This window comes from Calidris pugnax, unplaced genomic scaffold (genome assembly GCF_001431845.1).
Source record: "Calidris pugnax isolate Ruff unplaced genomic scaffold, ASM143184v1 scaffold208, whole genome shotgun sequence".
Classification (NCBI taxonomy): Eukaryota; Metazoa; Chordata; class Aves; order Charadriiformes; family Scolopacidae; genus Calidris; species Calidris pugnax.
In genome coordinates, this window is record NW_015090967.1 from 1,743,329 (window position 1) to 1,769,960 (window position 26,632).

The 26,632-nt window shown below is 38.9% G+C and overlaps 1 protein-coding gene across 2 annotated transcripts in view; it reads left to right on the forward strand.

Annotated features, from left to right (window-relative positions):
- The window catches only part of ADAMTSL1 (ADAMTS like 1), a 208,822-nt gene that overhangs the window by 64,922 nt on the left and 117,268 nt on the right, over nt 1–26,632 (forward strand). For both annotated transcript variants that reach the window (XM_014952589.1, XM_014952590.1), the window contains exons 5-9: nt 2,915–3,041; nt 8,929–9,003; nt 11,993–12,150; nt 24,917–25,028; nt 25,658–25,796. In XM_014952589.1, coding sequence (XP_014808075.1) covers nt 2,915–3,041; nt 8,929–9,003; nt 11,993–12,150; nt 24,917–25,028; nt 25,658–25,796 — 611 coding nt within the window. The remainder of the gene's footprint in view (nt 1–2,914; nt 3,042–8,928; nt 9,004–11,992; nt 12,151–24,916; nt 25,029–25,657; nt 25,797–26,632) is intronic.

The following is a 26,632-nucleotide window of genomic DNA, read 5'->3' on the forward strand; positions in this document are numbered from 1 at the left end:
TAATGTCACATAAGACCCACCAAAAATAGTGTAAGAGATCTGGATCTTTTCATTTTAAAGCAACAGTGACTTCTTGCAAACACTACCAACCTTCTTACTGGATGTAATTACCTCCAAAAGATGGAAGAAGGATTTCCCTAGGTAATGAAAGGAAAAAAAAAAAAAAGAAGTGAACATGGGAACGTGTTTTATTTCAGGCATTAGTTAATCACTCATAAGGGTTTTTAATGAACATTTTAATGAACATATTCCCAGAGCTCTGGATATCTATTAAGACAGGTAATCTAACAGACTAAAGCAAAAAGCAGAAGCCTTGGGGAGAAAAAGGAACTTTATTTAATTTCATCCAAATTTTTAATGGTATAAAATTATCTGAGAGACTACCAAGTACAGGAAGATTAAAACACATTTTGTACATGCCATATAAGTTTTGATGTTCACAAGAGTTCTCCATTTTGCTCATACTTTCATTTGAAAAACAACATTTCATCAAAAGACTTATTTTGATGCTGTACGCTAGTAATGGCTGTCCATCTCAAAAAGAGAAATGAACCTCAACATAACTTCCTTTCACACCTGAGATTTTCCTGACAGTTTCCTCTACAAGTTGTGACCTAGCTCCAAATTGCTCAATTTATAAATTGGCTTTAATCAGAGTACAGCCTGTGGCAACACGTGAGCTGGGGATTCATAAAGTTAAAAAGGTTTAAAGCAGTAAAGGTTGGTTTTGAAATTGGTTGCCTCATATCTGGATTTAAGATCCAGTCCTTGTCACATCCAGGCAGTTCACATGTTCTTTTCAAAATAGGTGAAGGCATGAAGATTTGGATACCACTCTAGACTGAACTGTTGAGTGAACATAAAATATATTACGAGCAGATAAAAGAAGCAATTCTGGCCTTTCCTATAGTATCTGGGTTCCCCAGCAGGACTCTTCTCACTGAGGGTGCTAGTGAGCTGTGATGCACTTGAAGGAAATTAATCTGTTTTGTAGGCATTATGCCGTATAGACTTCAGATCATGCAAGTGATTTTTTTTCACATCTTGTCTATACAGAGGTATTAATGAAAGTTAAAGCAAACCAGTCTGTGTATATCAGAGGTGGTTCAGCTCCTCCTCTTATATTCTTATTCAGGAAAAAATAGATCTGAATCTTACATGGTATTACTGACATAATTTGTGTATCTGCACTTGGAAGATCTGTATAGAGTAGTCATAGCCAAGATAATCTTACCTTTGCTTCAGCTCTCTAACCAATATTTGTCATGGTATTTATAATGTGACAAAATGTCTCTTGCAGTCTTGGTATGACTAAGTTTTCAGGGGAATGTATCATTTATATGCAACCGTTACTCTATTAGCTCTCATTAGTTCCTCTGGAGACATCATAATACAATGCAGAAGCATAGGAGACTGACCCTTTTCTGACCAAATAGAAGTGGGTAAAGTCAAAGAAATTTGATGACAGATTTCATCAATCCTGAATCTACACTTATAATTTAAATTAAATTAAATTAATTATCCAATCAATATGACAAATAACCAAGGAAACTGCTATCGTGCTACTAGTAAAATAATAATGTTAGAAACAGGAATTGAATTGCTAGAAGTAGATACTAGATATTAATCAAAGCTTGCATTTTCACAGGCAAATGAAGAGAAAGTGTCAAACCCAGAAGTATATCTTGGATCTACTAGCAGAAATCTACAACTCTGCGCATGTAGATTTGCACAAATAAGGAGTGGTAGTGTGAATGTTTAAGTGGGCAAGTTACATATGCAGCCTTTATGAGCCTAGACGATAAGTGCCCTAGTTTCAAGGACACTAGTTCAGTTTCTAGGACGTAGCTCTCTGATTTAACTGAAACTTACAGATGCAGGAAAATTTAAAGCACTTTATTTAAAATCCCGTGTGTTTATATATACTCTGTTTGGATAAAAGTCTTAGCACAAACTCTTTAGAAGCAGAATTCACACACAAATATTTTTTCATGGCTTACTCTGCATGCCAGAATGCTAGAAGACCTTTCATTTTCTAGTATGTATAAAGATAATTATAACACTGTGTGGACTTGCTTAATTTCTTGGATTTCAATTATTTATGTGCAAAATCATAACTTGGATTCAGAATTCAAAGTTCAAACAAAAGGCCTCCATTAGAGCTGTGCTAAATAAATTTATATTCCATTTATTTAATTTTAAAGGTATTTAGTTATAATTTTATAGTTGATTCTTCTGGGAACTATAGGTTTTTTGCAAACTGGGAAGCCTAATTTATCTATTCAAGTTTTAAAATTTTGAATCAAATAATTTTGCACATAAGCATAGAGTCTGTTTCAGAACAGGTAATTGCATTTCTTTTTTTTAGCCATACCCTCCTTCTTTATCAGATCTTTAATGATGTCTGAACACAGGCATTGATAGTGTGGAATGGGATTATTGTCAAACATAATTAAAACCACATGGTTTACCCAACTGTATAGCAGGTAAAATTTCACTGAGATCTCAGCCATGTTACTATATATCTTTGCTGCTCTTTACTTTTATCTGTCTGCTTCCTATCTGTCTTCATATCTATTTCAGGCATTTTTCTTTGTGAAACTCTAAGAAGTGTAATTTCTGATAGGACTCTGACCAAGAAATGTTCACAATGACCTAAAAAAACAACCTCCAACAATACCCTTTTCTTTCTCTGGACTGCAAAAGCCATTGAGTACTAACCTGCTCACTATCTCACGTCTGAATTCAGTTCAAACTCCCAGCCAGATTTGCTCAGCCTCTTTCATTGCTAAGGTACTTTATGGCCCTCTAGAGATGCTGAGAGAGAAATTTGGCGGTAATTAGTTACAGAGATGGATCGAGCAGTCAGTCAGTAGGTGCTCACGTTGAACTGCACATCTTTCTTTCTTGCCAGATCGTTGGCTGTGACCGCCAGCTGGGAAGCGCTGTCAAGGAAGATAACTGTGGGGTCTGCAACGGCGATGGGTCCACCTGCCGGCTGGTTCGAGGCCAGTATAAGTCCCAGCTCTCAGCAAATAAACGTAAGCTGTCCCTTCTGGTAAAGTGCCATCTTCCCCTCTTAGTGAGATATGTGTTTCTTACAAGCTAGATTTCACCCAGCTCTTTCTCAGGCAGTTGAATATGGTCATGGTCAGTGTGGTCATCCCCACAGTTTCTTCCCTCTTGGGTCAAATCAGGTTGTCTCAGACTATGGCTCTGGCTCTGGGGTGGACAGAGGATTGTGAAAAGGTGTCACCAGTATATTCCCCATCTCAGCTAGCCAGTTGCTTGGGAGGAGTGGGAGAACGAGAAGAGCTGCCCACATTGCTGTGGTTGTATTAGCTGTCCAGGCACAGGGCTCAGTCCACGCTGCCCTGAACAAAGTTGTGTGTGTTGGTCTACAGCAGAGGGGAACCCTGCGGGGATGGTGGTGCCAGCCTGGCACAGTGTTCCCTCACAGAACTATGTCCACACCATGTGTGCCTGTATGCTCAGCATGGTGACTCAGTCCTAGGGTGGACTGAAGTGCTTAGGTCTTCAGAAGGTGCCGACACGGTCGGACATGGACAGACATGGGCTTTCCTGCACACTGTCTGAGCCAGCTTCAACTCAGAGTGGTAAAGTAGCATTAGTGTGCCCCAGTGACAGGGTTGGCTTATCCTGGACACCAGGCAGGTTTTTCAGCTTAGTTACAGCACCACAGATGGAGCTATAAAGATTTTGGGATGAGAGATAGGGCATGTCTGATCAGCTTGAAGGAAGGGTAAAACGGTGGGAATACTTTCATGATCATGTAGCTACAACAAAGGAATCATATGTGATGGCCTGAAAACCTGTCCCCAGCCCTACCCAGTGGCATTAGAGTGTAATCAAACCAGCTCCACCATTTGGGAGTACTTTTTCCAGTGCTGAGTAGCTCATGACCCAAAAGACTCAAATAGCAGCATAACATCTGCTGAAGCCTGCGTGTACACTCGTGGATTCCTATATAGATAACATTTAGTTTCTGTGACGAGCAGTGAGAGGTTTTTTTTTTAATAACAGCTTCTCTCTGTCAGAGAATAACTGCTTGGGTGTGGAAAACAGGACACAGAGCAGTAATTAGCATGGTGGACCTCGGGGTCTGTGTTTGCTGAGAGGGAAGGAGTCGGAGAAAGGAAAAGAGAGGGAAGGAAGGAAGGAAGGAAGGAAGGAAGGAAGGAAGGAAGGAAGGAAGGAAGGAGAGAGAAAGAAAGAGACTGGCTATTTTGTATGAAGGAAGGAAAGGAATAATCCTCATAAGAGTTCCGTTGCTGAGGCAGAACTGCACATTAGACGGCAAAGAAAATAAATCACAGAGATTTAGGAATGGAATTTCACCTCATTGTTACTGTTTCTGCAATGTGCATTAACAAATTCAGAAATCTCCAGGCTGCTTGAGACATGATAATATTTGTGATCTTTTTTGGCAAATGTTTTTTCCTGTAAGAATAATTCATTGTTTTTAAGTTGCTTTGTGGTAAAAAGGCGCTCCTCTCTTTTCTATTGAGGATAAAGGCACTAATATATTATGCACAATAGTGAAATGTTAATAAAATAGAGTCCCTATCCCAATTGTTTGCTATTAAATTTAAAGATTGCTATATAGGTAGAAGAGCTGATGGTAGAGAACATAGTCTTAGAGTGAGACAAATATGAAAAAATTGTTAGAGAATGGATTGTTTGGTCAGACATATTAGCATGCAAATAATTGTTTTACAGAACTGAAGTAGATAATTTGATTTTTTATGCAGTTCATATAAACTTTGTGGTGGTGGTGGTCTCTTCCCGAGACATACCTGTTGATGTGCAACATAGTATGAATTTCAAATGTATCAAAATTTAGTGTTGCTTTAAATTGGCTTTTTATAATTGTAAAGGCACACTTACAGATCTCCTTCACATATGTGAATTAATATGAATTCTTTTTGAGGCTTGCTTCCAAATGGTTTATGTATGTGCTGTGAAAATTTGAGATTATATATGTTGAAAAGCATTTTAAAAGCTATTCTGTGTTTATTTTCTGCATTTATCCTCCTCAGAGCTGTTTAAACACCTGTCATTTTGGTACTTTGTCTGTGTCAGCATCTTGCTTATTTATCACTGTAAACATTATCCTCATAAGTGTATCTGGGATCAGGGCCTTATTTCTTTACTGGAATGACTGGTTTACATTTGGCAAATCAATAGCTTAGTTCCAAATTGCCTCTATAAAAGAATCCTGGTTTCTCAAGAGTTATGCTTATTTTGCCTGTGACATGAACAAGACATTAAAAGCATATGTGAGCAAGACTGCCGTGCAACTTAAGAAAAATCAAAATGGGTAGCGCAGCAGTGACCAGATATCAGCAGATATCTGTGGGTGTTCTGTAGGCTCACTTGGGATTTTTATTTGCCTAACAGAGCACAGAATTCAGTCTTAAGGACTGTGCTAGGGAAATTATACAGTGACCTTTATTCTAGCACTGTCCCAATAGTTTCTGAAGTTGTTTATATCTCAAAACTATCCCAGACACAGTCTTGAGCTCATCATACTGAATTAATTTTCTCTTGGTGCTCATATCCAGTTCCCTTCTCCATGCCATTTATATCATGAAAAGACATAGGACAATAGTACTAGAAAGAAATTCATAGACCTTTTAAACACTTAGCACTTGTTATGGGAACAGCTTCCTCAGAATTTATAGAGGTAGTATACATCTCCCAGTGGCCTCAGAAACAGAAGCATAGCAGGGCAGGAGGGAATGTGACATTGAATTCTCCCCTACATTTTTATGAAAAAGGAAGCACCTGTGTCTACGCTCATGTTTCGGGGGGGGGGGGGGGGGGGAAAAAAAAACCAGAAATATCCTTTTCTCTTAGTTTTAAGCTTGGGTAGTTCAATCTTTATAACTCTACAGAAAGGAAAACTTTTTCCTTTTGGAAAGAGCGTGTATATCTTCCTGTAGAGATGAGCTGTATTTAAGCAGGGTTTGTTGTATTCACCAAGGAGCTAGAGAGTTCACGCCATAAGTGGTGGGTGAATTCTGCTGATCATCTTACGCAAAGTTAGTATTTCTCTAAAAATGGATTGACATCCACTAGTGAAGTAGATTACTTGTAAAAGAGAACTGTAGAAATTGCTATACTGATGCACAATAGATACTTATTTGATTACTCTTACCATTGTTGTCAAAACTAAATGCAGTTCCAGATTTCTGTTGAATGTCAATAGTAATGGGGAAATAGAAACAACTCAATTTTTCATCACGAGAACTGACAGTTAAACCATTTGGACAAAATTCAAATTCAAAATCGAAAACCAAAAGAAACTGATCTCTCGTGGGAACCTGTGCATGTACATGGCATATAACCTTTGTCTAAATCTTTGCACTTTCTTCACAGCCCTGGGCCACTGTCCCCTCGGTTACCTCTCCCCTGTCTCTCCATGCATCTTCTCTGGAGGAAACCAACCACTCATTAACACACTCTGCGCCTTTTCTTCAGAGTGCTCCACATATCTGCTCCATAACCTGCCATTCTGCTTCTTGTTGGAGGGAGCTGTGACTAAATATTACCGTGCTTTCTTTCATATGTCTCTTCACGGGAAATGTCTCCTTATCACTGTTAACCTCAGGAAATTATCCTTCAGTCCCTACTGCTTCTGCTTTGTGAAAGCAGGAAGCACTGTGATAAGCATAAATCCCACTGAGCTTTGCATTGCACGTAAAGTGTGCTAGGATTTCAAATGGAGAGCAACGACAAGATTAGGTGAAATATAGTCCTAGCAATACCCTGGGGCAGAAGAGGCATGCTAAGAATATATGATATATAAGTTTGCATGATCTTTAAACTGTCTGATTTTTCTGTGACATACCAGTGAGTTCTTAGCTCTCCATCACAGAGCTCATAAATGAGAGACAGTCAAATATAATAATGACATGGGACTGTCTTTATATAAGACTTGTAAAAAGACTATTAATATTTTTTTTCAAAAATTGAAGTTATTGTTTTTCCCAGACTCATTCCCATAAATGTGATATATACAGCAGAATGATATTTCATACTCAAGGATTTTCTTCCCCAAAATGGATAAAATATATTTATCCTACTGGGTATCTTCAATATGAGTGCCAGAATGGTACCAATAAAATCAGCATTAGAATATCACTATTTGATGAATTTTGTGAGACTTGAATATTTTTCTTTTCAGATAGAAAACTTGCATTCTGTGCAGAAATGAAAGATGTCTATCATTGTTAATTTATTGGGTAACAGAGATATGTATGAGCAGAATGTGTATTGAATAAAGCTTAACCTGAGTGTTACAGAAGTCTTAGGAGACACTGAAATTTCTGGATAGGTTGAGGAAACATCAAATCAGATTTTGAAAATGGAGACAAGGTTCAGAAGAGCCTGGACACATCAACAGGCTCTGTCTCCACACAACTGTTGTGACACTCAGAGTTTTATCAGACTGCCTACATTTGCCCCCTCACTTCTAGCATACTAAGATGCAACAAAACCATGGATATTTCATCCCATAAAGCTCTCCAACATAACAGTGTCAGAAACCTCCAATATAAGAGTGATGCATGACTGAATTTAAAATTTTAAGGGTTCTAGTTCATATTTTTGGGATAGTATAGGTTTGGATGAATGAAAGTAAAGTCTCTTTTTCTTGTAGTTTTCCCTCTTTCTGTTGCCTCTCTTCACTTTTTGATATAAAATTACAAAATGAATAACTATTTTGCTGGTAACTGAGAATCCTGATTTAGCTAGGCTGGAACAGTTTGGTCTGGTCAGAAACTTAAAACCACAGCTCATATGTTTGGATGACAGATAATATTGGCTGAGTTAACCTTACTTGAAAAAAGCAACACATTGCTTTGAGAGTAGAGCTATAGTTCTTGCTAGTGGGCATTACGTGGCACTGATGTGAGCAGTTCTAATGAACTGATAGTGGAAGAGGCTTTGTTCCTCTCATGTCTACTGCTGCCCCGAGCAAAAATCTGTTAGGCATGACAGAGGCATGTTAGGCTTTTTGTTTCCTGACTTCTAGTTAACGGAGAAGGAGGCACAAAGGACAGGGAAGGGTGAATGAAGAACCAAGGCATGCTGGTTAGTTCAGGTCAGCATTCTCTGGGCACCCACTCCACGATACAGGCATAGAGTAGGGAGCATTTTCCAGCATCTTTCCACACCTTTCCTTCCTGTCTCCCTTCAGGACCTTATTGAGGTTGCTGCCTCTTTGGAAATGCTGACCTAACTAATTTTCACAGCGGCATGTGACCTACATGCTAAATTCACACCCCAGTTTAAATCCAGTTGGCAAAGCTCCCAAGAGCTTCATAGGTGAAAGATCCTGCTCTAAGACCTGTTTACATGACAATCTAATGGGCTTCTGTTTTCCCAGGGGCTTTCTGTTAATGGTGTGGAAAGGGAAGCAGAATTATAACACTTCTAGTCATTAAAATAAAAAGGTGTGAAAGAGAAGGCATGTCTGAGGGCAGTGGGAGACCATCACATAGCATGGGCAGGGTCATGGAGAAGCTGTAGGTTTCAACTGGGAAAGAGTCAAGTGAAGGAATTGGCTGTTTTGGTTAAACATCAGAATAGGTTTATGCTGCTCTACTTCACCACAAACACCAATTCAAAAGACTTGGAGGAAGTTTAAGTGAAGTCATGGTGAAATAGAAATCTATTAGTTACTCTTTAAATCCAGAAATGGTTGTGAAGGAGTTGAGAATAAAGAAAATCAACAGGTTTGGGTTCTTCTAAATAGAAAGTTCTTATTAGATTTAATAAGGGGTTTTTTTTCCCCAAAAGCTTCTGTTTTCATTGCCTTGTAAGCACCTATTTAACTGTTTATTTTAAAACAGATAGGAATTTCTTTGCTTATTTACACCATGGTTTTTTGCCTTCCCACAGTGGATGATACAGTGGTTGCTATTCCCTATGGAAGCAGGCAAGTTCGCCTCGTGCTGAAAGGACCTGATCATTTATGTAAGTAGAAAAAGTTAGTGTACATTTGTTTAAGAAAGTCTTGCTAACCCGCAGAGCTTTGTTTACACTGTGGTGTCTGGTTTCCCTCTCTCAGATCACTGATTTTGACACAGGGATGAGTCCTGCCCTCGGAAGCTGTCCTCGGACCCAGTTACATCAGTGGTACATGCTCTTTTCAGAGCAGAGCCTGGCTAACATTGCAAAATCGTTTGCCCCTCCATAATTTTTCAGTCATTTCTGTTTGCTTATCCTTTGGCTGGCTCAATTGGTGCCAAGTGCTTTTGTTTAAAATTAATAAAATATATCCCACTGAGCGAAGAAATACTGAGGACAGTAAAGTATAAGCTTCCCTACAGCTGAGACTAGCTATCAAGCTGCTCATGACTTTAACACATGTTTCTGTTATGATAATCTCTCTCACTGCCATAGATGCACAGAGGCGCATGCACACACACATACAATCACAGTCTAAAGATCAGGGACCGCATGCCTAAGTCAAACCATGCTCCTTAGTAGTGGTACTGCCCCAAGGAGTTAAGACCACTGAGTGTTACTACCCCTTCGTTTGATGGCTATGACACTTCCTGCTTCATCTGACTGGGAGATGTGTATCCCACCAACTGTGTATACCTCTTAACTGGGAGAAGAGTCTCAGGATTGGAGAATATTCTGAGAGAGCTGAAGGCAAATCCATTTATTTCATGAATAGAAACTCCTTGAATCCCTCTGTCTTACCTTTCAACGCATTAGCTACTCACAAGATGCTTCTGTTTTAATCAGCAGCAAATGATCACCAGAGTGTTGGTAAATGGGATTTACTGTCAGAAAAAAAACACAAACTGTACTGTGTAACCTCGCAGAAGCACAAATTATTATAAGTAGTGCTCCCCTACTCCTTTTCCAAAAGGTAATGGGACCTTACTGCAGCACAGATCAGTTAAAAGTCCTCTGTGCTTGTCAGTGTAAATACAAACATTAGTGCCAGCAAAGAGGTGAAACACCAAATCTTTCTCACTCTCCAGATTTCTTTTGGCCAAAGAACTTATACTGAGTGGCAAAATAAGGGTGCTTTATCAGTCCTGTTCTGTAGCACACTGCTTGTGTTGAGAAGGCAGTGAACATGCCACAACCTTTTTATGGTTCTTTGGGTTTAAAGCTGTGAATAAAGACCAGCAAATTACAAGTTATAAACTAAGAATAAATATATTATGTTTTCTTAAAAGTTCAAATGCTGCCTGTACTTCAGTTTTAAGTGGCCCTTCGGGTATTCCTGAACTGCACCAGTATGGTTGTTATTACTTTCCCAGTAAATGATTTGCACTCTTCCTTTCTCTCCTGTCTTCTTTCCCAGTATAGATGTTCTCTTCCAAGGTAGAAAAATTTCGTATTTTTATTATTTTTTCAGTGAAATTGAGCTATAAGGCAGCTTTGAGAGAAATGAGATTTTAGCAGGGAAGGTTGATCTAAAGCTGTCTTCGCTTGGGCCATATCACGTTCCAGGACAAAAAGATTTGAAGCAGTGAGGTCTGCCTGAGTCACTGGTTGAGATTTAGGTTAACTGCTCTGTGTAAACATGAATAAGTCCAAATACACCTCTTTCTTGTTTCAGATGTCTCCATGAATCTTTCTATTCACCCATCAAAGGATTTTATATATGTATGAGCTACAATCAGGTGGGGGGTGGGGGCAGTATTTTGTCCTGTGAACTCTGGTTGTGGGAGAAGTCAACAGGAGGCCAATTATATATACACAAGTCTTAAAACCATCTTTATCCCTAATGCATGCAGCCTTGTCCAGAAATAAATATATGGCCGAGTGCATCACAAAGGAAGAGACCAGTCTGACTGAAAACCAAGGAATTCGTTAATACAGATCAAATTCTTAGTGTACTGCCTCAGCAACTTCCTTCATGAATTAATTCCCAAGATCCATCCTGAAAAGCAGCCTAATTACTGCAATTATCTTCCCCCTATAATTAACGACTTAATACATGCTAATAAAAACATTTCTCCCATTTACTGTCTCTGAAAGTATGATTCCATCACAGATTAATAGCACCTCTCCATCTAATTCACATTTTACCTTAGCTGCCCCTTTGTGTGGGAGATTTTGTGCATAATTTCACAAATACATGTGAAAGAACTACAGCTTTGCAATCCTTCATGATGAAATGTGTTGTCACTTTGAAATAACTACAAGAAACAGTTTACTGGTGAACATGCTGCAAAACGTAATCTGGAGTTGGTGGGGAGGCTACCTAGGTGATGGAACAGATCTACTTTTTAACTGTTGATTTCCATTTAATAAATTATTTGATATGATTATTATGATTTAACAATCAGAAGTAACTGCTGATTGTTACTGAAGTATCTGAAGTAATGCCCACTTTTTGGGACCTTTGAATGTGGAGAGAGCCAGAGGGAGAACTCAGGAGGACTCATTTGCCTTCCCTTCCTACTCGGCTGGGATGGGTCAGAATAATTCTGGAGAGGAGGCAGGATTGCTGTCATACTGACATTTCTTTGCTGGACGTCTTGCTTTCAGTTAATTGTCTATCACAGCAACATGTGGTTAGTGACCCACCTTTGAACTGAAAGAGGGAACAGGAACTTAACAAAGCCAGCACTCGTGGGTGAAGGTCTGAGTCATGCTCCATGTAGGAGCGTGACTCACTGAGAGTCAGTTAAACAATAGCAAATATGCCTAACTAGGAACGGATTAATATGTCTGGAAGAGAGTAAGAACATGACTATGGCAAGGAGGTAAATGCAGAGCTAGAAATCTACGGGTTGAACAAAGCCAAAAAGCAGATGGAAGAGAAAAAAGTATGGGAATATGAATAAACCGTGGAAAAGAAAAGTTTTATTATCACTAATTTAGGAGGCAAATCTGCACCACAACTGTTTTGTGTAGGTTTTCTTCTTCTGCCTTTACTTACTCTTCAAATTATCATACTTTAGTTTCCTGTTAATTTGTTTTTATTTGTCAGATTTGGAAACCAAGACCCTCCAAGGTGTAAAGAGTGAAAACAGCCTCAGCTCCACAGGCTCCTTCCTCGTGGAAAATTCTAGTATTGACTTCCAGAAGTTTTCTGACAAGGAGATATTAAGAATATCTGGGCCTCTCACTGCAGACTTCACTATCAAGGTGAGGGTCATTGTCCATTGATCTCCTAGAGAAACATAAAGTAGACAAGATGCATTAGAAAGATGAGAGAGATTTTTGTAGGTCTTAATTTTCCAGTAGGCGTATACCACAAATCCTAGTCCAGGCTAGCTCTTGAATTCTACATGAAATACTTTATAGTTAAATATCTGATGAAAGACTCATTTGACGCTCCCTGGGAAAGAGACTGAGTTTATGCCAAGAAAGGCATACCCAATGTGTGCCCTAAAGAGAAAAGGCAGATTACTTTCTGTATGTGCTGCTGAGGTACAAATAAATCAAGGACTTACAGTTTGCTTCATCTATGACAAGCAAAAAGAAAGAAAGTCTGTATCTTTGGCCCATAATTTGTGGCGTTTATACTAGTGTAATTACACAGAAGACGGTAAGGGAGTGGAAAATGATGTCCCCAAGCTCCAAAATAAATGGGATGACTTTGCTTGAGAAGTCATGGTGTCATTTTGAAGTTCTGCTTTGTGTTGCACTGGCAATAAGAATAAAATTGTTTCCTCCCATAAGAGCATTTCTTTTCTTCCAGGTAATATAAAACACATTGCTGGAAGCAATGCACACATTCTGTGGGAAAACACACATACAAAAATGAACATTTGGGAATTACAATAAAATAAATCCTTTTCCAGTAGGTCCAAGGAACCTGAAGGATTTCAGCTGTAAAACTGTAAAACCTGTATCATGTCCAGGACTACATAAATTTTTCACCATGGGGCCCAGAGGCAGATGACATTTGCTTTAACCTAGAGCTGATGGCAGCTAGAAGTTTGAACAGTGAACTGGAAAATGCAATAAGTAATTGGGTTGGGTTAAGTTGGGCTGGAATGGGTTAGCTTGGGAAGTAGCAGAGCCCTGTGGACTATTCCCTACCCATCTTGGCATGTTAGCAGCACAAAAAGCAAGCTGAAATAGCAGGACTGGTTCACAAGGAGAAGCCTGACCTGAAGAATACATTCCTTTCCCTTTGAAGGTTAGAATGAAAATGCCTCAATAAAACAGATGCTGGTCAATTCAAAATGTCTAAAACACTTTTACCTGTGCTACAGATGATATCCAGATGATGAACATCAGTGCAATGTAAACGGTATTGCTCATGTTGCATTACTATGGATTTAAGGCAGCCTGGTTAGTAAGAACATATCCGTTGGGGAAAGCTGGTCATGTAGACCAATGTAACCAAAGGTAACAGGAGGCTTGGACTGTGTTCCTGATATTTCCACTGTTATCTTTTATGACAAGGAAAACACCTGTATCCCTTGGTGCTCACATTTCCTTCCCTATCAAAGCAAGGTAAGTAGCGCTGGGTAAATCAAAGGCAGTGCTCTGCTTATGTGATGACTGTCTGGCCAACAGGAGTGTACAAGCTGGCTAGGAATAGGCAGAACAGACACTGCTCAGTTGAGATTAAACTATTTTAATAGTTCTGCTATGTGTTTGCACCTTTTGAAAGTCAGATTAGCATGGCTCAGCAAGTGTTAATTCGTTGTCGTGTCAGTTGTCTTCAGTGCATATAGAAAAATGCACAAACAAAACCCCTGTTCAGAGTTATAGGATCTTTTCTAAGGTTAGCAGTAGGTTTTGCCTTGGATCAGGCACTTGAAAATTCCTTGCATTTGATTCCAGTTAGTTATTTAATTAAAAATAAACTACAGAAGATACTTTAGATACTTCATGTAACAAGGATATTATTTAAAAATTTTTCTAACAAAACTTTTAGCTTCATTTGTTAGATTTTGCAGGATATAGGAGAGTATATACAAATAATAATCATATAGGAGTACCAAAATGCATGCATAACTCTCAGTTACATTAGACTTGGGAACTGCTTTCCATACTTTATAACTATAGCCATGACTGTTTTGCTTTCAGCTTGTGAAGGTAAAGTACTTTTCTTTAAAAAATCAGATGAAAGGCTTCTCTGTAGTATTAGCAAGTTTTCCTTGTAGTAGGATCTACTGCCGGGCAGAAAAGGACCTGGGGGTGTTGGTCGACTGTCGGCTGAACATGAGCCAGCAGAGTGCCCAGGTGGCCAAGAAAGCCAACAGCATCCTGGCCTGTATCAGGAACAGCATGGCAAGTAGGACTTGGGATGTGATTGTCCCCCTGTACTCAGCGCTGGTGAGGCCTCACCTTGAGTACTGTGTCCAGTTTTGGGCCCCCTACCATAAAAAAGACATTGAGGTGCTGGAGCGGGTCCAGAGAAGAGTGACAAAGATGGTGAGGGGTCTGGAGAATAAGTCTTATGAGGAGAGGCTGAGGGAGCTGGGGTTGTTCAGCCTGGAGAAGAGGAGGCTGAGGGGAGACCTTATTGCTCTCTACAACTCCCTGAAAGGAGGGTGTAGAGAGGTGGGGGTCAGTCTCTTTTCTCAAGTCACAGGCGACAGGACAAGAGGAAATGGCCTCAAGTTGCGCCAGGGGAGGTTCAGGCTGGATATTCGGAAAAAGTTTTTCACTGAAAGGGTTCTCAGCCATTGGAATGGGCTGCCCAGGGAGGTGGTTGAGGCACCATCCCTGGAGGTGTTCAAAAGACGGGTTGATGTAGTGCTGGGAGGTATGGTTTAGCGATGATGCTCCTTGTTTGTTGTGTGGGTGTCTATTTTTGTCAGTTAGGTTGACGGTTGGACAAGATGATCTTTAAGGTCCCTTCCAACCTAGAAGATTCTGTGATTCTGTGATCTCTTTGGGTGTCAAAATTTACTTTCCTAGGACAAAGGAGTTTTTATGCAAATACATGTAAATGAATTTATAGATGTAGCAGAACTTTAGTTTTAGGATCATTGTCTCCAGAATGACTGTTATAATCCTTTCCAATTGATCCTGAATGCTCTTAATCAGAGAGGTCGTTAGACACCTGGATATAATTCAGAAGTAGAAACTCAATGTGGGAGTTGACATGTAAGCTTCTTTATTGGTGACGTGGAGGGCTTTAAAATTGGAAGAAGAAAGCTCATGTTGTTCCTGTAGGAGCTGAATTGTATAATTGCTGGATAGCTTGACTTTGTAATACTCAGTGGTACATTCCTTGTGTGCTAAACTCTTGGCAATTTTTTCACAAGATATGTAAATGACAAGACAAAATTCAGTAAAACAAATCTCCTTTTAAAAAATAAAGGTATTATCATAAAACAGGAGAAGAACTGAAGTTTTTCATGTTCTTATGTTTTCTATGCATCGTTTGAGAATTATAAATCTACGTTATAAACTTCTAATGTTTGAAAGGCAGAAGATCTGGAAAAGATGACTGCAAACTTAAATTCAACGTGAATTTTGTTCCTAAATTCTGAGCATTTCCCTGTTTTGATGTTTTTAATACAAAATTCTGATTCATGTGAAATGCCTTTTTTCTAAAAGAAAAATTGGTCATGTTTGATAAAATCATCATGAAATGAAGGTCAGTTTCACCTGGAAATCTTTCTGGCTGACACTGTGATCTAGAGAACTGAGCAGTAATATCCCATAGGTGGACTAGACTTTATTGTCCGAGCTGCCACTGATTTGCTGTGTTGCCAAGGTCACATATTCAGCTGTCTGTGTTAAAAAGGCTCCTCTGTCGATACTGTCTGAGTGACCATTTCAAGTCCCACATCTGCACTCCTTTGAGCAGGAGGAATCAGTTCTGTCAGATGGGGTCTACAGCTGATAAGGTAGTGCTAACAGTCAACACTGGTCAGCTAAAGCAGTCAGCGCTGCAAATAGGAGCCACCTGAGTGAACCACCTGAGTTACAGGCTTACTGAAGGGGAAATGTTGGGGTTGGCAAAGCAGAGCCTGTTAGCTTTTCTTTTACAGGCTGTGGTTCTCACATAGCTAGGGCCCTAGCCCTGTGGCTCAGGTGTGTGGCAGCAAAGACCAGTGGATTTAAAACAAGGTCTAGCAAAGAGTGTTGTTCAGACTTGGGGCTGGGTTGCAGGAGAAACCACTATTGGCCTAGATCTCGGCTAGACTCGTCTTATGTTGGTTTTCAAGCCCTGGTATCAAGATGAAGGTTTGTTCATAGGGCCTGGCTGTGTGGACCAACAGCTTTGCATCAGGAATGTGTACAGTTGGATCAGATACATGTTTGTCTGGAGGCTCTTAGAGGTATTTTGGTTAGGATTGGGTTTGTATTGATGTTTTTTGTAGCGCTAGGGCTACAAAGCTTTGGTTAGGGGCTGCTGCCAGAAGAGATTCCCTGGCTGGTTTTTTGTGCTGGTGGCTGGAAGTACTACACCTGGCCGATTTAGAAATGGTGTGGACTGGGTTCCCTTGGGCAGAGTTACTGCTGAAATTAAGATTTTGGCCAACAATTTTCCAAAAATTCCACAAGGCAGAGCTCAAAACTGGATGCTGAGTTATACAAGGCTCTAGAGCTAGCCAGACCCTTATCTCAGTTGTGATCTGGCACTGGCAGAAACTGCTGGTGAGAGAAATGCATTTGATTAGAATCCAGGTTAACAAAAGAAAATAAGGTTGGGGCTTAGCCTAGACTTCCTGAGACTTGCAAGGACATGCAGGAGATAATGTATGTACAGGCAGCCAGCTGGCAGAGAGGTTGATGGGCCTTGTCAGGCTAGGGCCAGGATTGGATTAAATAATCACTTTTGAACAGGAGCATAACATGATTTACCTTGTGGAATGAAATAAGAAATTATTTCAATTCTTGTTTTAGGGCAGAGGCCAAAAGATGCAAATCTGCTCTAGCAGCAAGGACCTATTGTTTATGGCTGGCTTATTGTTGGATTTTAGTGATATTGCCATATGAGGATTGGGGGTGATGACAGTGAGGGTCTTTTGTGCAATTTAGTCCTGATGCTGGCAAAGTTTTCCAGAGGAGATTATGCCTCATATTTGGGAGAAAGCTGCAGGTCAAGCAGGAAGTGGTGAAGGATCTAGTCCTGGAAGCACTGGTAGATCAGGGTTAGGATGATGCTCCTGGGAATAGATGAGCTGGATTTAAGGGTGAGTGCACAGAAAGAGTAAAAGGTAAGGCTTAGTTGTGACTGAGTCATGTTTTTTGTTATCAAGGTCAAATGACCAAAACATTTTGCTTAATCTAGAAGAGACCATTGGAATATGGTCCCTTATCATAAAACAATACTACCTCTTGAGATATGTGTCTTCCTGAGGTCAATTCTTTAAGATGGTCTGGATCACTGGCTTTTATCAATCTATGTTTGCATGCAATACTTTTTTTTTTTTTTTTTAGGCATAAAAATCACCCCTTCTGATTTCCAAAAAAATATGTAATTGTTGTAATACTTTCTATATCAATCTAACAAGTAATGACCAGCCTGAGAAGAGATCTAATCATTATTTGTCTTGACTAGGTCCTGTGACAAGTTCAGAAAAATTCTGCCTTTTTTCTCCTATTTTGGCAAATGTGGTAAAATTTATGGAAAGCCATGCAGTAGTCTTTTTAAAAACAATGTACAGATTCTATTTCATATCTTCCCTTTTTTTGTTCAATATAAATTATTTCAATTATTATTTCTTAGAACATGATCATTCCCCTAATCAACATATTCCATCTGTAAGTACATTGGACCTGCTGTAAACCTGGTCAAGCAAAAAATTTCCTTCACTCAGTTTTTGTTTCAGGGAAGAACTATTTTTGAATACTGAAAGAAAGAGTGCAAGAAGCAGATGAAGGTTACCCTCTTGTAGAGGATTGTAGAACCTCTTTGACCCTCATGTTGCCTGTGGACTATTGTGTCTAATGACTCAAATTAGCCAGTCTTCAGTAATTTCTGTAGGGTCTTTTGACCCACATTTGCCATTTTGATAACGTTTGGTTAATGGGATGAGTTCCACAGTGGAAAATAAGGAATAAATTTCATTTTTATACCCTTGGTGCAATATTTTTACTGCTTCTGGATTTCCCCACTCTGAGAAACAGGAAATTATTACTACTATTTACCCCTGTTCTCCATCGTTTCTGTAATTTAGGTCTCTGTCGTCATAATAATTTGCCTCTTTCATAGTGTCCTACTTTATTTAATCTTTACTTTTATCAAAGATGCTCCATACAAGGGTTATCCTTATTTCCCTTCTCTGTCCTCTTTCTGGTTCTGCACTGGTTATATATTCATATTTCTTTATAATGTGCAGAAATATGTAATTTGCGAGTAGTATTTAAATATATACATGTGTATTTTGGTAATATCCATTTTCTAGAAACAAATGTGTAGTTTAATAAAATGTAACATTGTTTAATAAATTATTTAATATAAATAGATTAATTATATGAGATATAATTATCTATTTTGAGATCGAGTGGACTACACATAATGATCAGGACACAAATGGATTCTACTTGGCCGTGTAATGTTCTCTCTTTTTTTCTTCATTTCTGTAATAGTCCATTAATCTTTTTAACTGTTGTTGCACACTGAGCTGATATTCTCAGAGGAATGCCTATAACAATCCTACTAACCATTCTGAATAGTAGTAGCTAATATGGAAGACATTTTCATGTATAATTAGCATATATAATTAATTGTTTTCTCCCACAGATGCTATTTCTTTTTTACTGAACTTGAATTTAATCTGCCAAAGCTTCGAGTGCTTTCACAGTTAGTTTCATTTTTAGTGATCATTCACAATTATTTTCATTAGCAAACTTGGTCATCTCATGGTTGACCCTTTATCTTGTTCACCTGGGGGTTTGCCTAACAACTCATGCCCTAGCACACATTCCTGAGGGATTCCACAGGTACTTCATCCATTACATGGACAGGTTATCAGACCGTTCTCTGTTAACCAGTCATCAGTCCATGGGAGGATCTTCTTAACTCATGTGAACTTTATCTGGGATCTTTGGTGATCCCAGAAGAGGTGATTCCTAGAAGAGGTAACCTTAAGAGGTTCCTAATCTACCTTTATCAGTGTCCCTCGTGAATTTTGGCAGGGCAAACCACAATGCTTAGAAAGCATTACCCTTTTCAGAGACCGTTCTTTGACTTCTGTTCTTTATTTTCATTCTATCTACTGGTTCCATAACAGAAGTAGAGATTACTGGTCCATATTGCATTACCCATGAAGCCCCTTCTAAAAATTGTTCTTATAGAATCATAGAATCATAGAATGGTTAGGGTTGGAAGGGACCTCAAAGATCATCGAGTTCCAACCCCCCTGCCATGGGCAGGGACACCTCCCACTAGACCAAATTACTCAAAGGCCCATCCAGCCTGGCCTTGAACACTTCCAGGGATGGGGCATCCACAACTTCTCTGGGCAGCCTGTTCCAGTGTCTCACCACCCTCATAGTAAATGTAAATTCTTACATTTTTTAATTTATTTTCCTGTGATTTAAGCAATAGCTTGTCCATGAAAATAGTCTACATGTGATCATACGTGATTTGCATTCCTGTGCTCTTCAAAGAATACATGATTTGAAACTACTGGGTGAGTGCTGTTTGGATCTGAAAATGTATTACCGTTTAATCCTACGTACCTTAAAATACTGCTGATCTGAAATCTACTGTCAGGTTTTAATGTGAGGCAATAGAGACAGTATCTTATACATGTTATTTTTCTATTCCTCTGACAAATTGTTCTTTGCAATTTTTTCTTTTCTTTTTCTGTATCTTTTTTCTGGCATGATGTGTAAATTCTCCAAGTCTATCTATTTCAAAAATCAGCCGTTTTAAGTACTGTGAAGCTTTGGTGCCAACTTTGTTCAGTTTTCATCCTTTTAACATTTTTTTTTTGTGGCAAACATTGCCTTTTTATTTTAATTTTATTTTTATACAGTCTATCACAATAGGATCTATTTTTTTAAAAATTAGTTTCTTAAGTATTGCTGTGTGATAAATATTCTGCAGTGGACGTTAAGGTAGTTTGTTCAAAGGTTAGTTATCTTACCCTGTTGTTGGTGAAATGGTCTTTACATAGTTGAATGGGGTGTTATGGGAGGTACCCATAGCACAGGAGCAGCAGTGCTGGTTTTAGTGTATTTGGGGTTGCCCTTGGTTATGTGGAGTAATTTTTGTCTTCTCATTTGAGAAGCTTCTGCTTTTGTTGCACTTAGTAGTGGATTCTGCACAGATTATCATAGCTGTTATAACTGATAGAGCAGGCTCTGTGGCTGCCAGCTCTCCTAGCCAGTCCATTGCACTGATTTTCTGTTTTGTTCTTCCTTTGGGGACAGTAATGGAATTTGAGAAAAGATTTGAACCTTCTAGCTTTCTCTTTGGGCTTTGTGAGAGATTTAGTATAAGACTTTTTAACACTCATCCTAATCACCTAAAGGAACACAGCTTAATCCAAGACTGGGGTATGGTGAGCAAGTTCAATTCAGAGATGTTTTGTAAAGCGTGTAAATTGGTGATAATGTAATTTCACAGAGAATTCTCTGGCCAATTTAGAAGCTGAACTGAGAAGCAACAGACAGACCGATCTTCTTTATAAAGACAACCCCAAAACCAAGCTGATCCAACACAAGACTATCACAATCAGGGGACATGAATGCAAGAGTGGGCAGAAGGCATGTTCCCTGGAGCTCAAAGGCTGAGCTCCCTTCAGCGTTCCAAGGGAATTAAAAGGCAAGCTCAGAAGAGTCATGGTGTAGTCCTGTGTTAGACAGTATTCTTGAAAGCTTTCAGCAGCTCTTGTGATTTACATTTTTTGTACTTTTTATGTTATTCTAAACCAGCTTGTGAAATTACTTTCTCATGACAATGTCTGACTCCGATTTCTGATTCATGAGCAAATTATGAACAGCAACGAATCTCTTGCACATCCTCTTCCTTTTTCAGTGTAAGGTATCACTACATACAAACAGCACAAATAGCAATATTAAAGCATACCAAATAGAAAAAGGAAAGTATCATAAACACTTTGTTTTTACTGACATGAAAAGCACAAAATGATGTATGCTACATGAGGATAGTTCCCCACATGCTCATGCCCAGTTTCTTTGTGTGTTACTTAGAAGACATCAATATTGAACTTCTCATTAATAAATAAAACCTCATTATTTGAGACTTGGCACTTGCAGAAAGCATTTGTAATAATAATGTGGAAAAATCCATTAGAACTTTTTTAATAAGCATGGTGATATGGAGCTAGATCATACTACACCAGATCAAATTTCATAAGACAAAAGATAGTATGCAATAATAATTCTCTTTCCCTGATCCCAGTTTGGGACATGCAGACATACAAGAAAGAAATGGTGTCTTTCCTCCCTCTTCAGCACACACAATTCCATAAAATAGGAGCACCTTGTTGAATACACTTTTCATGGTTTAACCCTACAATTAACATTAAAAAATGCTAGGTTATCACTGCTGCTTATAAACTGCTGATTAAATTTCACAACCCCCCAAGTACAGTTTTGTAGACCAGGACAAGTTCAGACATACGCTGCCACAATCAAGCATGAAAGGGTTAGGCTTTGGGGGACTTTGCTTGTTTCTTTGTTTTTACGTGAACTAATCAAATTTGGGGATTTTAGGAAAAGCAACGAAGGTGAAGTCAGATATTGCAGCTTCTTGGTCACAGGACAGATCAGAATAATCCAAAAAGATCATGCTGCTTTCCTATTCAAATTATGAAGTTTGTTTTCATTGAAATTTCCGTGGATATTCACAAAATCAATATCGTATTTTATAAGCCTCATATTTTAAATTGAGGATGGTGCCTCTGTTGTCCATCCCAGACAGTCATTTGCAACATCAATTTTAAAAAGCAGGGTACAAGCAATGGGTTTTTTTCAAGAGCCTTTACAAAAAGATAAGATAGCTCTGTTGCTAGTGACTGTAGGCTAGACAGTTAATTTTTGATGGAGACTCTGAGGACTCTTAATTTTAACCAACTCTTTATAAGACTGGTGATATCCTCTTCATTTTCACACAGTGGTGAGGGCTCTTCTGATGTTCAAAATACTCCGAACTCACCCAAAACTTAAAGGAAGTCAAGGACAATCTCTAGGGGGTTGCAATGCACAAACACAGGGCTTAGTGCTCTGCAAGATCAGAGTACTTCTGCTCCATGCTATTAATAGATTTAGATAGGATTTTAGTTGCAAACATAATGAATGATTGCCATTTTTTCTGATTCAGTGTCCTAAGGATACAAAACTCACTGTTAAGAGATCTAACTAGATTCTCGAGTATTGACCATCTCTATTTGAAGCTCTGGCATTTCTCATAGCTAGCAGGGTGCTGCAAATACTGCAAGAGTAAAAAATTTCACCATAGTCAAGAGCTGAGTATTTCAATGTGTGGAAATTGGCCCTGTGCAGCAAAACCAGGACATTTCTTAAAGCATTTAGCTATCAAGTCTCACTGAGTTTTGCAAGGCTCAAGCAGCCACTGATGTTTTCTCCTGGATCAACATCTTAGCTTTAGCAAACTGTCAAACAAAATCAAAAAGAAATTTTTGCTGTATGGAATCACCATATATTGTTCCTCTTCTGCTTACAGTACTCCTTAAAAAAATAAACAATGATGTGCCCGCTTCTTTCATTTGCTTGTTTTGTATCATTTCAGCTTATGGCTGTGGTTCGTTTTAATTCTTTCCCACCTACATTTTTATCATGGCTGTATGAGTGACTTCCACGTTAGGCTAGAAAAGATGTACATCTGTCTTTTCTCTGTGTCAAAACAGACAGATAATTCTGCAGACAAGTGGGAATAGTTTGGAGGGAGAGGAACTCCCTGTGTTCTTGATTATTATTTTATTTATTTAATGTGAATTCTTTTTCCTTCCCTTTCTTTTATAATAGGCTCTGTGTGAGCTCTTGGTCAGTTCTTCATGATTTGCTGAAGATCGTACTGCTAAGTAGATCTTCTGAGTTTAAGAATCACTGATGATCCTTAAAAAACAAAGACTGAGAAGAATTCTCCCCAGGGAATGCTTTTTCTGCACATTCAGATCATAGACCTCCACGAATGGCTTCCAGCACAATAAAACATTTTTCCCAGGAGTGCATGAGGCTTTCATGAGCTCAGAAAGACCCTTCTGAAGTGTGTGATTAATGCACCATCCCTGCACAAGGAATTTGATATCCTGTTTCTGACACAGAGACTCAAATGATATTAATCCGTGCAAAAGGCCTCCCATTTGCTGAAGAAGCTGTATTGCTACAGCTGTATTTTTTTTTCCTGTTGGGAATTTACGTCACTGTTTACTCTAATTAGAAAAGGGCAGCCTTAGTCTCTGTGGGCCAGATCTCTTACAGCCATCAACATATCCTGCAGTATTTTTGCCTTCCTCCTTCTCCTCAAGATATACTTTGATTTGTAATCATGTTTCTGTCCATCTACAGGGGAAAACAAAGCAAACAACCCAGATTACGCTGTTCAGCTCAATTTGTCATATTTTTGCTTCTGTTTCACAGTCTGCTCTTTGACAATGTCTCCTGGTGTTTGGAAAGAGAAAAAATGAAAGGCAGATTGAAAAATAGTTTTAAAACAGGGCAACTTGTTCAAAACATGGGAAAAGAAAAAGGAGGCAGTGCTGAAACTTTTTAAGCTGTCTGAAAAAAAACTAACAAACCAGGGAGGATTGCTCCTGGGAGCAGTCTTTGAGAAGGGTCCATCTTTTCTGCGTGTGATTTGGCAGTTTTCTCTCCCATGACAGCATCATGCGACTGATGCAGAGATGCCCAAGCCACACAGATACATTATGTCCTAGGACAAATAATCAACTAGGAGAGGCTTTTAGTAGCGGCATTGTTGTTCTTCCTTTGCCAACTGCTCATGCAAAGGCTTAGAGGTAAGGACAAGGGATGCCCTGTGGAGATTTTGAAGTCCCCATAACTGTATTAATCATGACAGCTGTCAAACAGAAAGGATTTTTTTCCTGGGCCCTTTGCAGGTGGTGCAGCTTTAACAGTGTGAAGGTCTCTTTTCTTGTTGCATTTCTTGAACTATAAATTCTTGTATATATGGGAAATCATAGAATCATAGAATTGTCTAGGTTGAAAGGGACATTTAAGATCATCGAGTCCAAACATTGACCTAGCACTGACATAAACCATCACTAAACCATATCAGTAAGCACTACGTCTTCCCATCTTTTAAATATCTCCAGGAAGGAGGTATTAATTCAGCACACAAAGTACTGGAAGCATGGTGAAGCTCAGGTGGCTTTAAAGTTGGCAGTACTTGTAGGCTCTAAGGAATGTTTTCCAAACATGCACTTAGCTCCAGCTAGAAGTCCACACCTATGACTGAAAGGAGCATTTTTTTAGCCAAAATAAAGTAAGCAGAACAGTACCACAAAGAAGAATAAAAAAGAGACCTCATCTCAGAAATAAAAAAAATCTTGAATTACAATATTTGTACTTTTGTATTTCTTACAGCACAGTCTCCCAATTTTTATTCTGAACTATTTAATATAGTATACATGGACTCAGAAGGTTTTGGGAAATATTGAAGAACTAAAATCCATGACACTTTGGCAGGGACAGCAGGTAGTGGTAGGTGATTTTCAGATTGAATAAAGATAAAGCCATATCCTCTGTCCCCATAACATTATTCATTAGCACTAACCATGCATTTACCATGGATTCATTATTTCCGAATGGTTTCAGAATGGCCAGAAATGCCAGTGGTTATGCCTAGAAATTTATTTTAGTATGTTCTGCAGCCAAGATTTTGCCACCCATCTATGCTTTGTTTTGTGCATATCACTTTATTATCGCAAAGTATCTTTGGTATTTCGTGTATCTGCAAGATGTCTCAAAGCTGCAAAATGCATGTGGCAGAATTTCATGTCAGTTTCACTATTTGCCGTTACATCTTTTTCAGATCCGCTATGCTGGTGCTGCCGACAGTTCAGTTCAGTTTATCTTCTATCAGCCTATCATTCACCGATGGAGGGAAACTGATTTTTTCCCTTGTTCTGCATCCTGTGGAGGAGGTAATGAATTACCATTATATTCCAGAAACCATTATCTGCATGCATAATCTGTCCCAACTTCTGCACTGAGATTTGAACCTTTAAAATGGACGAAATCTGAAAATGAAAGCAGTTACATCTAAATGAAGGGAGGGATGTAGCAACCGTGGTAGTAGCCTGCAGATTTTCTAGCATCATACCATGATCTATACGTAAAGTACATTTTGATATCTATATGACTGTGTTTAATGCTACAGCTGACAGCTACAGCTGTCAACAAAAGGGCTGGTGGGATTTAGGCCCACTTTGGAATTGCAAGATGTCTCCATTTGCTCCTGACCCCACCAGCAACTTTATCCTCTGAACTGAAACTGAGTGCATGAGACTTGGTTTTCAAGAAACCTCAGCCTTTGTTTTTGTTTTTGCCCTAGGCTTCTGAATTTTTATTTGGCCATAATGGTTATCTTTTGTTTCCTACTACATGTGATTTAAGTTGTTGTTTTCAATCAGGTCTGTAAAACAACAGCTGTTATGTCCAAAAGCGCTGACATTTTCAGTTTGCTTTTTACCAAATCAGAGCTTAGATGCTCTTTAGAGAGAGACAGGAAGAACACCACTTCACATATTATTTCCTCCGCTGTGTATTGCAGGGTATCAACTGACATCTGCTGAATGTTTCGATCTGAGAAGCAACCGAGTAGTAGCAGATCAATACTGTCACTATTATCCTGAAAATATCAAGCCAAAGCCAAAACTTCAAGAGTGTAATCTGGATCCTTGTCCTGCAAGGTCAGTCAGCTCTAGTTTTAAAAGTGACTGGACTCTAAAGGAGTAAAATAAAGTAGGAAAATATTCTGTTGCTATTGTTTACGGTGTCATAGCCTACATAATTCAACCTCTTTCTCATCCTGAGGATGTTCTGTGTAGAAAAAGACCTCTGTTTCACACCTTCACATTGCAAAGACTGATTTCAAATGGTTGTTTCTTCCCCTCAGATTGTGTTTTGCCTCATCATATGTTATAATGTGAGAATACAAATTGTCCATGATACCATCCTATGATCAACACATGTCTCTTAAGTATCAGTGAGATAGGAAAAATTCTCTTGAGGTAAAAATGTTGCTGGAAAATGGCTGTCATCACAATTAGAGGCATTATTTTTATGAGATTTTACATTTACTCCTTAATAAAAAGCTTACTGCTGTCATGGCAGCTTTTATGAACGTAACGCAGAAATTTGTTCTAATTATCAATACCCTTTGGCCCCACAGAAAAGTCTCCTCTCTGCTCCCCTGCCAAACATTCTTCCTCAGAAGACTGATAGTAAAAATAGTAAAATCACAGAGTCAGATTTCCTGTGTATAAGAAAAAGAACAAAACCACAAAAAGGACCGGTAATTTTTTGCACTGATTCCTCTGAACTCCAGTGGAAGTCACTCTGCAGCCCCTCATGAGCCACAAGCATTTATTTGTGTATTTATAATCTAAAACTTTTGGTCCTCTTGTGTGGCTTTGTGACAAGATGGTTACGCACAGCTCAGCAGGCATGCATGCAAGGATGTCCTAAAGCCATTTATTTACCTGCTACGTTTCTTCTAGACTAGTTTTGAGCCAAGTTTGATAAA